The 13,564-nt window shown below is 40.2% G+C and overlaps 1 protein-coding gene across 5 annotated transcripts in view; it reads left to right on the top strand.

Moving 5' to 3' along the window:
• The window catches only part of ARHGAP24 (Rho GTPase activating protein 24), a gene marked incomplete at its 5' end in the record, with an annotated part of 368,413 nt that extends 356,825 nt beyond the window's left edge, over positions 1-11,588 (top strand). For all 5 annotated transcript variants that reach the window (XM_080924806.1, XM_080924805.1, XM_080924809.1 and 2 more), the window contains 2 exons: positions 7,404-8,481; positions 10,909-11,588. In XM_080924806.1, coding sequence (XP_080780932.1) covers positions 7,404-8,481; positions 10,909-11,152 — 1,322 coding nt within the window. In that variant the 3' untranslated portion in view covers positions 11,153-11,588. The remainder of the gene's footprint in view (positions 1-7,403; positions 8,482-10,908) is intronic.
• Positions 11,589-13,564: the final 1,976 nt, after the last annotated feature.

Raw genomic sequence — 13,564 nt, 5'->3', positions numbered from 1 at the left:
CACTCCAGCTAGGCCATACTCACTACAATTAGGCTACACCAAGGGTGACACACCTACTCCAACAGGACCACGGCTTCTAATAGTGTCATTCCTTTGGCTAAGCATAAACAAAATCCATCACATATAGTTTAAATAAAGTTGCTATATCTGCAAGTACAATAGTATAATCATTAAAAATGTTCCTTTATTCATATATTCATTAAATAAATACTCATTAAACAATAATCTTATTCAATTTTTTTCTTTTTGCTGCAAGTCTGAAAATATAAAAATGAATAGGAAAAAGTTTTGCCTGTAAGAAAATTATAGTCTAGTCAAAGTCTTTAACATGAAAATATTTAAGTATAATACAGAATGAAAAATAAATACAGTGCACACAGAAAGCCAAAACAGCACAAAGTCGGGATAATGGTGTTTGTTTTAGAGGTCAGGAAAAGGTACAGACATGAAAGGATAATTAACAGTCATTCCACCAAAGAAAGAAACAGAGTCGTAGGGAAGGAGTTGCATGTGGCAGTCTATTTGAGGCACTGGAACAGAATACCATGGGCTAAGCGGCTCTTTTTTTTTAAACAACTTTATTTTAAAAAACAAAAATAAATGTACAAATTTTAAGCATTTTTGCATAAAATTATACGCATACATTTTTGTCAATGCTTGTTTTGTTTTTTTAAAGGGTTGATAGTGTGCATTAAGATCTTACTAGTTTCAATGAGCATAAAGTACATGTAAAACAGGATGTAACCTGGAATTAGGCAAAGTTTTCTTGGTGTGTAAGGATTAAGCATAATGGTTTTTTTCTTTTCTTTTTCTTTTTTTTTTTCTTTTCTTGAACTTCATATAGTCTGTGAGTTGTTTCTGAGGTGTTCAGAGCTTTCTGGGGTCAGTATCCAATTATCAGTGACTGCATATTATGTCTGGCTAAGTGGCTTTTAAACAGAAGTTCATCTCTTACACTTTGGGGACTGGAAAGTCTAAGATCAAGGAACCCAAAGATTTCAAGTCTGGTGAAGACGCGTAGTTTGTTTGATTGACAAGTGTGTTTTCTCTGTGTCTTCACAGGGTAGAGGGGGTAGAGGTGCTCCTCAGAGGCCCTTTTTATAAGGGCAACAAAGTGGTTTGTGAATGTCCCACTCAATGATGTGCTTTATGAACAATGTGGTTCCACTCTTGGATCCTTATTATCTGATTTCAGTCTAGTACTAGGGTTAGGAGATAAGCATGTAAGTTTGAGGAAGACACAATCACTGAGCCATTAACAATCAGAAATATCACAGTGCATCTAAGTAAAGTATTTGGTAACATCCATGATATGGGTACTAAGAGAATGACTGGGAAGGTCTTAGTGTTTATTCTTACGATGTTATTAAGTGTTCTATATTCAAGGTTATGTGATAGTTATTGAAGAAGAGGGTATTAAGTGTTTTTTGAAGCTGTGGGGTGAACTGTGGAGAGGTGAGGAGAAATGTTATATGAACAGTGGCTCACTGGCTTGAGTGTGGATTTTTGAGAATGAATCTACATTTGGGATTCAGGGTCCTTAGCTGTTTGTCCCCATTTAATGCGTGGTACACAATGGCTGAGGTGGATCTGCTCTGAGAACAAGTGACTTCTAGTAGCAATAGGTGTACTCAGTGTTAGGCTGATGAGGATTAATCTAGGTATACTAATTCAGAGGGCTTTGCCCATCATATGCTTTTATTTAATGTAAACCAGAAACTTAAGTAATACTCTACAGGTCGGTGGATACATATATATATATATATGTGTGTGTGTGTGTGTGTGTGTGTGTGTGTATAAACAAACTCAAAATGTATCCTTACCTTTTTTGTCATTAGGGTTGATGTCTGAAATGAGCTAACTCAATACCCTTTAGAACTTATAACAAACTCCTTGCAGTCAATTGTTAGGGATTATGTTGGCAAATATAGACTATAATTTTTGGTTGCTTTTAAATCCTCTCTTTAAAAAATTATCTCTTAAATTAACTAAGTGCTGTATTTATGGAGAAAACTTTTGGTATAATTTTATGCAAAAAAATGCTTAAAATCTGTACATTTATCTTTGTTTTGTAAAATAAAGTTGTTAAAAAAAAAACCGGAGCATTTATGTCATGATAATCTTAAGGTAACAAATGTTAAGCTACAAACATGGAATACATTTTAGTCATCTATCCGATTAAAGGACTTGTGTGAAGAATATAAAAAGAACTATACAATGTAAGGCACATCCAATGAGATAATGGAGAAAAGTGGGCAATTATCAATAATGACAGAAAACTTTAGACATAGTACATCTTCCCTAGGAACTTTTAGTCATTAAACAATAATGAGATACCACTACAAAGTATAAAATGAATACCCAGAATAGAAAGTTGTTTGAATATTTAGGCAAGTTTTTATAAACTTAGATATATGCCCGTATGCCGAAAAGTACATTAAGTATGGTATACCCAAGAGAAAAAGAAAATATGTTCATAAGGCTTGTAGGCAAATGTCTGTGCTGCCTTTGTTTGTAACATTGCAAAGGTGAAGACAGAGAAAGTCTTCATCAGATAGGGGATAAAGAGTGGGGGTGCACATCTGTAAACCCAGCACCGGAGAGGCAGATGTAAACACAGTGATCCCAAGACCTCAGTAAGCCTGGGCTACACTGCAAGATTCTCATTTACATCATCCTTCCAATGCCCAGGGAACATTAATGAGGAGGATACAGAGCAAATGTAAGAAGCAGAAGTTAGGTAGGACTGAAAAGGATGCTGTTTTAGGCAGCAATTGCAACTTGATCCCACAACAGCTGAGGTTGTCCCCATGGGGTCTTCATAAGACTGAACCTGTCAATTATAGATTAAGTAGGAGCTAATGGTTGTCCTCACCTCTTCCTGTTGAAATATCAGCTCCAGTATATCCTGGCAGAGAAACAGTCATTGTGTTTAATTGAGTACCTAAGGCTAAGTCTAACAGGCCACAGCGGACAGTTTGAAAACCATGGGACACAAATAGAACTTATAAAAACTCTGTGGGTCACAAAATAAAAAAGAAGAGATGGGTGTGAGAGTCTTGTAGGGAAGAAGAAAGATTGGCAATGGTGGGTGAGTGATTAGCATAGGTAGAAGTAATGAGAACAGGAGATAGATATACGTGTGTGTGTATATGTATGTATGTATGTATGTATGTATATATATATATATATAGGTATGTGTATATATATGTGATTCTACGAACACATTTAATAAAAGCTAGGCTAAAAGAAAAGGCAATAATTCACAAATTCATATCTGTAGACTAAAATCCTAAGAAGAAGAAACGAAAGTTGGATTCGGGCACAGAGTTTGGTGAGTTGTTCAACCTGACATTTTAGAACCCACTAAGGAAAAAGTCTCAATAGAAGATTGTCTAGATCAGCTTGTCCTGTGGCCATATGACATGGCAACTCTCTAGGTTGCCATTATTGATGTGGGAAGATCCAGCCTGAAAGAGGTAGTACTGTTCCCTGCTGGGCCCTGCAGCCGATTGGCAGAGAAAGCCTGTGGAGCCGGTGCTAACCGTGCCTCCCTCCACTTCTCTCTGCTCTGGACCATGGGTGAGATATGACTTCTCATGACTCCTGCTTTGAGTTCCCCGCTAGGCAGGACTATAACATGGAATTGTGAGCTAATGTAAACCTCCCTTCGCCCTAGACCGCTTTCTGCTGGGATATTGTTGCCCAACAGCAGCAACAACAACAAAATGAAACTAGAATAATGGTATAATTGCATTTATATTAAATTCCATCAAAAGCAAAATTGTAGTCACAGAACCACGATCGTGTTTCCCATGGGTAGGAGATGTGGGCAAGAGGTTAAGAGGAAAAGGTCACAGGGGAAATTACCCATATCATAATTAGGTGGTTTTTCCAGGACTATGTACAGTTGCCATAACTTGTTGGTTATCTCAGACCATGGAAATGACAGCTCTATTGCTGTGGAGCTATCACTTGAAATTATAGTGTATAGAACACTGCTTATTTATCTTTAGAAGAAAATTAAATTCTTAGCCAATGCTTATATAGAAAACTGTCTGTGATACTTTTTTTTTTTTTTTTAATTTAACCTGCACAAAATGATATGAGCCTAGGGGGAAATGATGGAAGGAGCAGCTTGGTGAGATTCCAGATTAGCTCAGACTCTGTATAATAGGCTGGTGATTACAGCTGCTGGGACCTCATTGTCTGGACTTGATAATCTGCATTAGCATTCAGAGCAGGAGAGCTACAGAGGTGGAGGGAAGGAAACAGAGCTAGTTCATGCGGCCACACGTCATCATCACTATGGTTATGAAAATGTAAAGTTCCTTTGCAGGAGACTTCTGCCATTGCTCATCCCAGAGACTAGATGGCAGAAAAATGTCCCAGCATACAAGGGAGAATATTCTGAATCTGGAGGGCTTTGGCATTCACTCTGTCTTATGGCCGACACGCTTTGCTCTGGATACTTGCACGCTCATCTTGGAGACAGGAAATTTATCGTCTAGTTAGTTAAATGTTGCCCAGAATCCATAACTATAATAAAAATAGCGAAGCTTCAAATGGTAACGTTCCAGTGATGGGAAGAAAGGATCATTCCCCCCAACACTAGAGAGGGCCATATATAGTGGTAGCTGTAAACCCTTGAAGCTGTCTCTGTCACACAAGCAAAAAGCGTGACAGTGTCAGGCTTCTGCCAGCAGTGCTGACAGGGTCGAAAGCCATTTCGGACATTTCTGTCCTCGTTTATTTGTTGTTTGCACATGTTTATATCTTTATGTGCACACACCCGTTTGCACAGGTTCCTGTGGAGGCTAGAAGTGCTGGTCTGGCAGTTTAGAGCTGGAGTTAGGGGCAGTTGTCAGCACCATGTGTTAGCAGGACACAACTGCTCTCTGAAATGCTGAGCCATCCCCCCAGCCCAGGCCATTGCAATTTTTTTGTACTTTTCACATTAGACTCACTGTATTGAAAATGTGATCAGCACTTCAGAGATTAATGAGAAACAGGAACTGCATATACCCTTTAAAACATCTTCATTTTTTTTTCCTCCTGCAACTCTGTGACATAACTGATGGTGATTCAGTAAAAATTGTCTTTCATTACCTTGTCACAGTTGTTCCAAATTTAGTCATCAGCCCAGTTTTAAATTCTAGCATGAAAGTGTCTTAGAACACATGTAAAATTTAGAACCAAAAAAATTGGGTATTAAACATCACCTTGGTCATTAAACTTCATCTGTGGCCTTAAACAAAGACTTTAATGTTTTCCATCCTCAGTTTTCTCTTCTGAAAGGACTTTGTTTGTGACACACTTGAGGTACCCCAACTGTCACAGAGTCTCTCAGACACAGTGGATCGTCTAGGGGTCCTGTGAAAATACAAACTCAGATTCAGAGTGTGTCCAGTCAGCTTCCTGATGCTGTGACTGTTTCTAGACGGTTCTTGATGCTTTCCAGCGGGAGCTACATACAAACACAAACTCTTACATCCTACTCCATGACTCTTACACTAGAACCTGCCTTGTTAAAGAGATTTGCATATAATGTTTATGAACATAAAACCCTGTACTGTGGGTTTAGCAGCTACACTGACACACTGGAAATGAAAACATAAATTACAACATTTGAACCATCATAGAAATCGTATGAACGACATGAGTGAATGTAACGTTTTTCTTATTTAGACTGGATTTTAATATTTAAATGAGGTGTCACATGGGGCTGCTGTTTCCAGTCAGTCTGGTGAGCTGACTCAGAGTGTTTCTAGTAACTACAGTGTTTGGATTTACCCAGGGTCAGCTTTTTTTTTTTTTTTTTCCAGTGAATCAGCAAAACTTTATTCTCTGAACATCTCTTTTTTTGTTGTTGTTGAAAAGTGAACATGTTTACTAACCTGTAGGAAACTTGGATATGATTCTCTTCCTTGTTGCTTCTGTGAGGTTATTCAGTGCCCTTTCATAACAACTCTGTAAAGGCTCTACTTTTAATTACATTTAGCTATTAAAGCCTGTGAATTGTGTGCTTGGTTGTTAGCAAGTAGGTAGAGATTTGCTCAAGTCCTGGGAGCAGGTAAGATGCCTTATGCCTCTCAATAGATTATGTACACCTGCTGAGCCAAGTCTACACTCAGCTAGACAGCAATTCACTTGGTTTTTGTTTGCTTTCCAAGGTCAGTCAGAGGTAAGAGTGGGCAGGCTTCTAACTTCTGTCCAGAGCATGAACATATATCCATAAATGTGACCGATGCCATCTAGACTCCCGAGAGTTTATCAAAGCACCCTGCCATTTTATTCCTAGAGTTGACCTTTAATATTGGGGTTGGCTTAGTGTTTGTGTGTTTCAGCTGTTATATGTTGCTTCATATGGAGATAATGTTTTGGATATGCTTTATCACAGAGTCATTGAAAGGCAGTTTTTTATCTAATGTGAGCTCCGAATCAGATCACAGAGTTGTTGTGAATGGAGTCTTCAGGGGGAAAACCAGAGAGGTCAGATCATGGCAGTTCTTTGGGATGGAGATGGGTGCTTTGGAGTTTCTTCCAGTTCTGCCTGTGGCACACACAGTTGGCTGTCACAGAGCATGTAGGTTGTTAAATTTCAAGCTACAGTGATGAGATACCAATAGCCAGCAATATTCAAGCATTTATGACAGCATGGAGGTGCTGCTCTTACTGAGATGTCCCCAAAATGCTTAAATCTTTATTGTCTGGAAATATGAAGAAGTTGATTCTAAAAAATTAATATTGTTAGTGGTTTTATAGAAACATGGACATTTAGAGGTCTTTAATGCATCATTCTAGCCAGTGTTCCTTGGCTCTAAATCTTTTTAACCACAAAAGTCATATGGAAGTTCACTGCTTGATTATATTGAGAAGACTGGTCGTGTACATATCATAGACTATGTAAGCTTCTACTTACATACACTATTGAAGCAATAGTGGGGGCTTGAAGCAGTCGTCAGATGAGAGAGCAACATGGCCCCTCCTTAAACATTTCTAGTACTGAAAATATTAAACTTCCAATAAATATTGAATACTAAATAAAGCCCAGGATCTAAAATACAAGAGCCAGAGTCTGATCCTTGTATATGTCATGTATACATATATGAGTATGTGTGCATGTATGTATATGCATTTCTATATTTATGTATGTATATATATATATATATATATATATATATATATATATATATATATATATATACACATAATGCATGGCACAGATTAGATACTCCAGAAACTGTAGCCTCTATCACTGATATCATCATTAAAAACATAAGTTGTTATTAGTAATAAACATTGTAAATTTCTTCTAAATATCTTTCCTCCAGAGTCCAATTCAAAGTGGGATGTAAATGAGAACTGTTTCACTCATGTGCCTTATTTCTCTGTGATTGCAGGCACCGTGGTGGTCCAGCAGCTCATGTCAGTGATGATTAGTAAGCACGATCGTCTCTTCCCCAGAGACACAGAGCCCCAAAGCAAGCCCCAGGAAGGACCAGGCAGCAATAACAACGAGGGTCATAAGAAAGCCACCATGGGTCAGCTACAGAACAAAGAAAACAATAATACCAAGGACAGCCCTGTCAGACGGTGCTCTTGGGACAAGCCTGAATCCCCCCAGAGAAGCAGTGTGGACAATGGATCCCCTACAGCTCTATCAGGCAGCAAAACCAGCAGCCCAAGGAACAGTATCCACAAGCCGGATGTCTCCAGGAGCCCGCCTCTCACGGTCAAAAAGAACCCCGCCTTCAATAAGGGCAGTGGGATCGTCACCAATGGGTCATTCAGCAGCAATAATGCAGAAGGTGTGGAGAAAACCCAAACCACCCCGAATGGGAGTTTACAAGCCAGAAGGACCTCTTCCCTGAAGAGTTCTGGTACCAAAATGGGCACCCATAGTGTACAGAATGGCGCAGTCCGCATGGGTATTTTGAACACTGACACACTAGGGAACTCCTTGAATGGCCGGAGCATGAGTTGGCTGCCCAATGGTTATGTGACCCTGAGAGATAACAGACAGAAGGAGCCAGCAGGAGAGTCAGGCCAGCACAACAGACTCTCCACCTACGACAATGTCCACCAGCAGTTCTCCTTGATGAACCTCGACGACAAGCACAGCGTGGACAGTGCCACGTGGTCCACCTCCTCCTGTGAAATCTCCCTCCCCGAGAACTCCAACTCCTGCCGCTCCTCTACCACCACGTGCCCAGAGCAAGACTTCTACGGTGGGAACTTTGAGGACCCTGTTTTAGACGGCCCACCCCAGGATGACCTTTCTCATCCTGGGGACTATGAGAACAAAAGTGACCGCAGGAGCGTGGGGGGCCGAAGCAGCCGCGCCACAAGCAGCAGCGATAACAGCGAGACGTTCGTCGGCAACACCAGCAGCAACCACAGTGCACTTCACAGTTTAGTTTCCAGCCTGAAGCAGGAGATGACCAAACAGAAGATCGAGTATGAGTCCAGGATAAAAAGGTGAGAAAACCTGGAAGCCATTATCACTCGAAGGTGTTATCTGTGACAGCGGTACTGAGTCTTAGGGGACCAAATACGCCATGCAGGGAGGTCTGAGCCCAGCTCCCTCCTTTACCATTTGCTAGCTCTGGAATGTTGGGGAGGTTAGGCTAATTTGCCTTGAGCTTGGAACTCATAACTGAAAAGTTTAAAGACGCTCCCTCAAAAGCACGTGTGAAGTTCCTGAGCCTTGATTCTGACACAGCATAAGGTCCTTTCCCATGATTATTGAATATCTGTGTCTGTATTTCAAAGATCCCGAGGACAGGACAGCAGCTTGCTGGTTATAGCTTCTAAGATAAGATGGCGGAATTAAAGTAAAACAAAACGCTGGGTTAAACGTTAGGGCTAAATTTTAAAAGCAAACAAATGGTTTTTTTTTTGTTTGTTTTGTTTTGTTTGTTCAGCCATTTCTGAGAAAGTATCTTGCATCTCACAGCCAACTCAGACTGGGAAGAATCTGAGTTATTAGCATCCTTGATAATTTGCCTCTCAGCAATTGCCTTGATTACCCTAAACCCCACATTAGTTATAAAATTATATGATGTTTTATATACATATATATATTTAATACTAAGATGGTAGATGGTATATAAGTGTATAATATATATAGTTGACTTTAACATATTGTAATGAGTTTCCCATCCACTGATTAATTGCGAGACAAAAGATCGCGTACTTTCCTAAGCTATGGATAATTAAGTATAAATTAAAATACTACTTAGGAGACTGGAAGATTACTTCCCCTGCCAAAATCTTTCTGTGAGCTTCACTAGAAGAAAATGAGCTCTTTAATTTTTCTCTATGGTACTGTAATAATGGTGGCATTAATAAAAGACTGCCAGCCCATAGCAGGAATTCTGTGATAGATTTGTGATCTGAGAGCTATGGTGTATTTCAGACAGCATAATAAACAACAGAACTTTCAAAGAGAGGACATTTCAGTGCTCGGTGCCTCTGCTCTTTCTCTCCCATTGGGAATCCAGGGGAGAGGCTGGGAGAGGCTGGGAGAGGCTGGGCGAGGCTGGGAGAGGCTCGTACACATCCAGGTCATGGGATGAGGAAGGACCAGTGTTCTCATGACTTTCCAGCCATTGTAGTACAGACTTACCCACTTCTCTTCAGATTTCATCTAAACTCCACCCCATCAATATTGTCAATGGAGAGACAGACAGCAGACAAGTGGGTGCTGGGATATTCATTTCATCTCTTAGTCAATGAGATGCTTTAAGCTTCCAACACAAGAGCTTACTGTTCTTTCCTGCTCCTCTCATTGGTTTCCAGCCTTACACTCTTAGGAAACTCTGAATGATACTAAGAAACCTCATTTGCATGGCATCAGTTATTCTGCCTGATGATCCTATTCAGTTCTGAGTTTGGGATAGTATATAATTGTAACATATAGCCGTGGATAACTGTAACATATAGTTTTTACTCAGACTACATCGACAGTTCTCTGATTTTTCTTCTACACAGGGAGAAATTTCGCAAAACTTATCTTTAAGTCCCAGAGCGTTGTTCAGGACTTGCCCATTTATCCTTCCCAGTCCATTATGTTTTGTATTGAATAACTTATGGCTCCTCAGCTGGCTGAATAGATGTTCGGGGTCATTTATGTTCTTGATGATTCAATCCTTTGATTGTAAAATAACTGTCATTTTCATATTATGGATTTTCCCCCAAAGCCCACCTCTCAGACTATTGTCATGGAAGATACTTTCCTTAAAAATTTACCATGTGTTCCTTCCATTTCTTAACTTTCAAAATAAATACATGTTTGATAATTGATTTAAGGACATATCTATTTGAGTATAGCATATTTCACCCACCACCTCCCATCTCTGTTACCTTGTGTTCACATTTTTTCTCTCCATACCTTTACTGAGGTATATTTGGAATTCTCAATCTTCTCCCCCCCTCCAGCATATCTTAACTTCTGCTTCCTGCATAATTTCCCCAATTTTGGCCCATATGACGCCATCTCTTAGGTCAGCTTCCTAGCCCTGTAATCCTCTTTTCTAAGAATTCAAGTCTGCCAACTGGAGGCATTCAAGACTAGATGCTTTTATTCCTTTCCTTAGAAAGAGAATTTGAGAATGTGTGCCTCAAGATCTTAGGTGAATCCACAAGCACTTTTTGGCTTCTCTTTCACCAGAAAGCACTTCCCAGAGATGTCCTAGTGACTTGTGGCCATGGTGATACATCACAGAAGCAAACAGTTAACCAGTATCACCAAGTAAACCTTATTAGGCATGGCTTTGATGATTTAGCAGAACTCCTCTTTACTTCCTAAGCACTGTAAACAGTTTATAAAATAGATATCATTCTCTCACACATTTAGAGACATAAAATTCACCTGTCTCTCGCTCCCCTTCCCATCCTATGCAGCTTAGAACAGCGGAATTTGACTTTGGAAACGGAAATGCTGAGCCTCCATGATGAACTGGATCAAGAGCGGAAAAAGTTCACCATGATAGAAATCAAGATGAGAAATGCTGAGCGAGCGAAAGAGGATGCTGAGAAACGGAACGACATGCTCCAGAAGGAAATGGAGCAGTTCTTCTCCACATTTGGAGACCTGACCGTGGAACCCAGGAGAAGCGAGAGAGGAAACACAATCTGGATCCAGTGAGCTTTTCTCTCTGTCCTGGACCACTCCAGGGAAGACTCTGGGGACTTGGGGACAAACAGTGTTGGGGAACAGTGTGGGATCAGGTGGCTGGTCTGTGTAAAGTTTCACCTGGTGGAGGAATCTCATTTACAGACATCACTTTCCATATCTGCAGTGTGTACCAAAGTTATACCATGCTCCATATTGCCACTGTCAAGTGTTACAACTGGATATGTGTATAGAGAGTAGTTTCTAATGTCAATAAGACCAAGAAGCATATATCTCAATGATTATTTTGTTGCAAGTTCTGTATTTAAATGTCAAATCAATACATTGTTGCAATTTAGCTTGCATTCAAGCTTCACCCTGTGCACTTAACATAAGCTATTTTTGGCATCGTGTTATCATCTGCTTATTTTATAGATCAATATTTTTATTTCCCCTTTTGCTGAGGAAATGAGGATAAGAAGAAATATAAATATATAAATATATATAAGATGAGTTATTAAAGTCAAAAGAATACTTTGTGGCTGTGCTGTTTGTGCCAATAGACCTTGCCCTGACCAAAAAGAGAAATGTAAACCAAAACAAAACAGTTTTATAAAATATAATAGAATCACTGGGTAGCAGTCAACGATTCTTTACATTCTTCGGTTTGGGCTGGGGAGGTGGTTCAGTGAGTATGAGTTGTTGCCATGGAAGCATGAAGACCTGAGTCCTGATACACAGCACCCACATAAAAATTCAGACATATGCCCCAAAGCAATCATTCTACGAAAATACAGCTTGTTGATCCAGGTAACTTACTGGAGTTGCCTGTGGGTTATATAAGAGGGGTTCCTTACAGGGACATGAATGGCTCAAATGCTGCATCACCAAGAAGACCCCAGCTGGAAGTACAGCCCTAGAGTTCCCTACACAGCTTGCAAATAGCTCAACAGCTTCGAGGGTCTCCCTCCTCAGCGGTCCTCAGGCTTATATGGTCTTGGAAACACAGGGGTCTTATGACTCTGAGTTCCAGGGACTTCCTGGAACGTATACATTATTTAGTTCTTGAGTTTCAGTGAGACTCACTCCAAGATAGAAAGTTTTATTGCTATGACAGAAAAGCCTACTTGAAGAACAGCAAGCTTTAGGTTCACTAAGAGGCATTGTCTCAGTGGAATAAGGCAGGATAAAATGGAGGAGTATGCCCAACACCTTGCCCTGGTGTCTATCTACATGTGTCTATTACACACACGTGCACATATATATACACACACATGCTCACACGTATACACACACATGCACACACATACACACACATGCACACACATACACATACATGCATACACATACACACACACATGCACACACATACACACACATGCACACACATACACACACATGCACATGCATTCATACCTAATCTTTTTAACATCACTCTTTTATTTGTGTGATACTCTAACACAAGGACATTGAAGCTTTGCTGGAAAGTCCTGCTCTAGCTGTCCTGAGCGGTCACGCCATATGGAGAAGGAATGGCCACACGCTGCCTTTATCATCCCGCATTGCTGGTCCTTCAGCAGTAGCTCTCCAGCACACCTTGCTAGTTACTAGAGGATTCCTTCCCTCCCTAGAAAGTTGGGAAGCAACGCATCATTCTTGCCCACGGGAGTCCAGCTCCTTCCCTGAGACCCGCCAGCACATGAGTGACCTGCCTGTGCCTCTCTGAGTCAAATTACTAGAATGCATGTCACTTTGTGAGCTGTGACATCTTTCTCTCTCTCAGCCAGTTATTGCTTAGGGTTTTCTCTGCACCTCAGCTGGCTACAGGGTCCCTAGCAAGAGAATAAGTAAAGGCAACCAGGAAGAATAAAAAAAATGTGAGGAAATAATGTTTCTGTCTTCTTATCCTCATTGTACAATTCCCTGATGAAAACATACTCATTGGGAATAATTTTTAAATATTAATGCATAAATGTCCATTTTTGGAGAGATAGGAGACTATTGGCAATACCAACTTTCTAGAAAAATCCAGAACTCTTTGAGGCTATTATTCTAGGAAAACAATTTGTTGTGTTTCAGTAAGGCCATGGTTAAGGAAAGCTAGTAGTGGGCTGGGAACCTCACACTAGAATTAAATGTTACAAAGGCATGACTATAAATAGCAGACCATTTAAGCATTGGAGTTTGCATTTTTGGAGATGCTATGTTTGAATAGTTCTGAGGGTACAGTCTTGGAAACATGATTCTGTCACTCCAGCTTTCATTAGTCTCCTCACTGAGTCAGTTTGTGTGGTCATTTGTGGTCGGTCAGTACGTCTGTAACAAGGACTGGTGTTTGTTTGTTTTTGTCTCTTATCTTTTACCTTTTGTTTTTCTAAGTCCACAGCAGATACTATCATCCAGACATCCCATAAAAAATTCAGATCAAGCAACAGGTCAGAGCTC

This window comes from Micromys minutus (assembly GCF_963924665.1).
Source record: "Micromys minutus genome assembly, chromosome: 11".
Classification (NCBI taxonomy): domain Eukaryota; kingdom Metazoa; phylum Chordata; class Mammalia; order Rodentia; family Muridae; genus Micromys; species Micromys minutus.
Note: the sequence above shows the minus strand (reverse complement) of the source record. Positions and strands in the feature narration are given on the sequence as shown.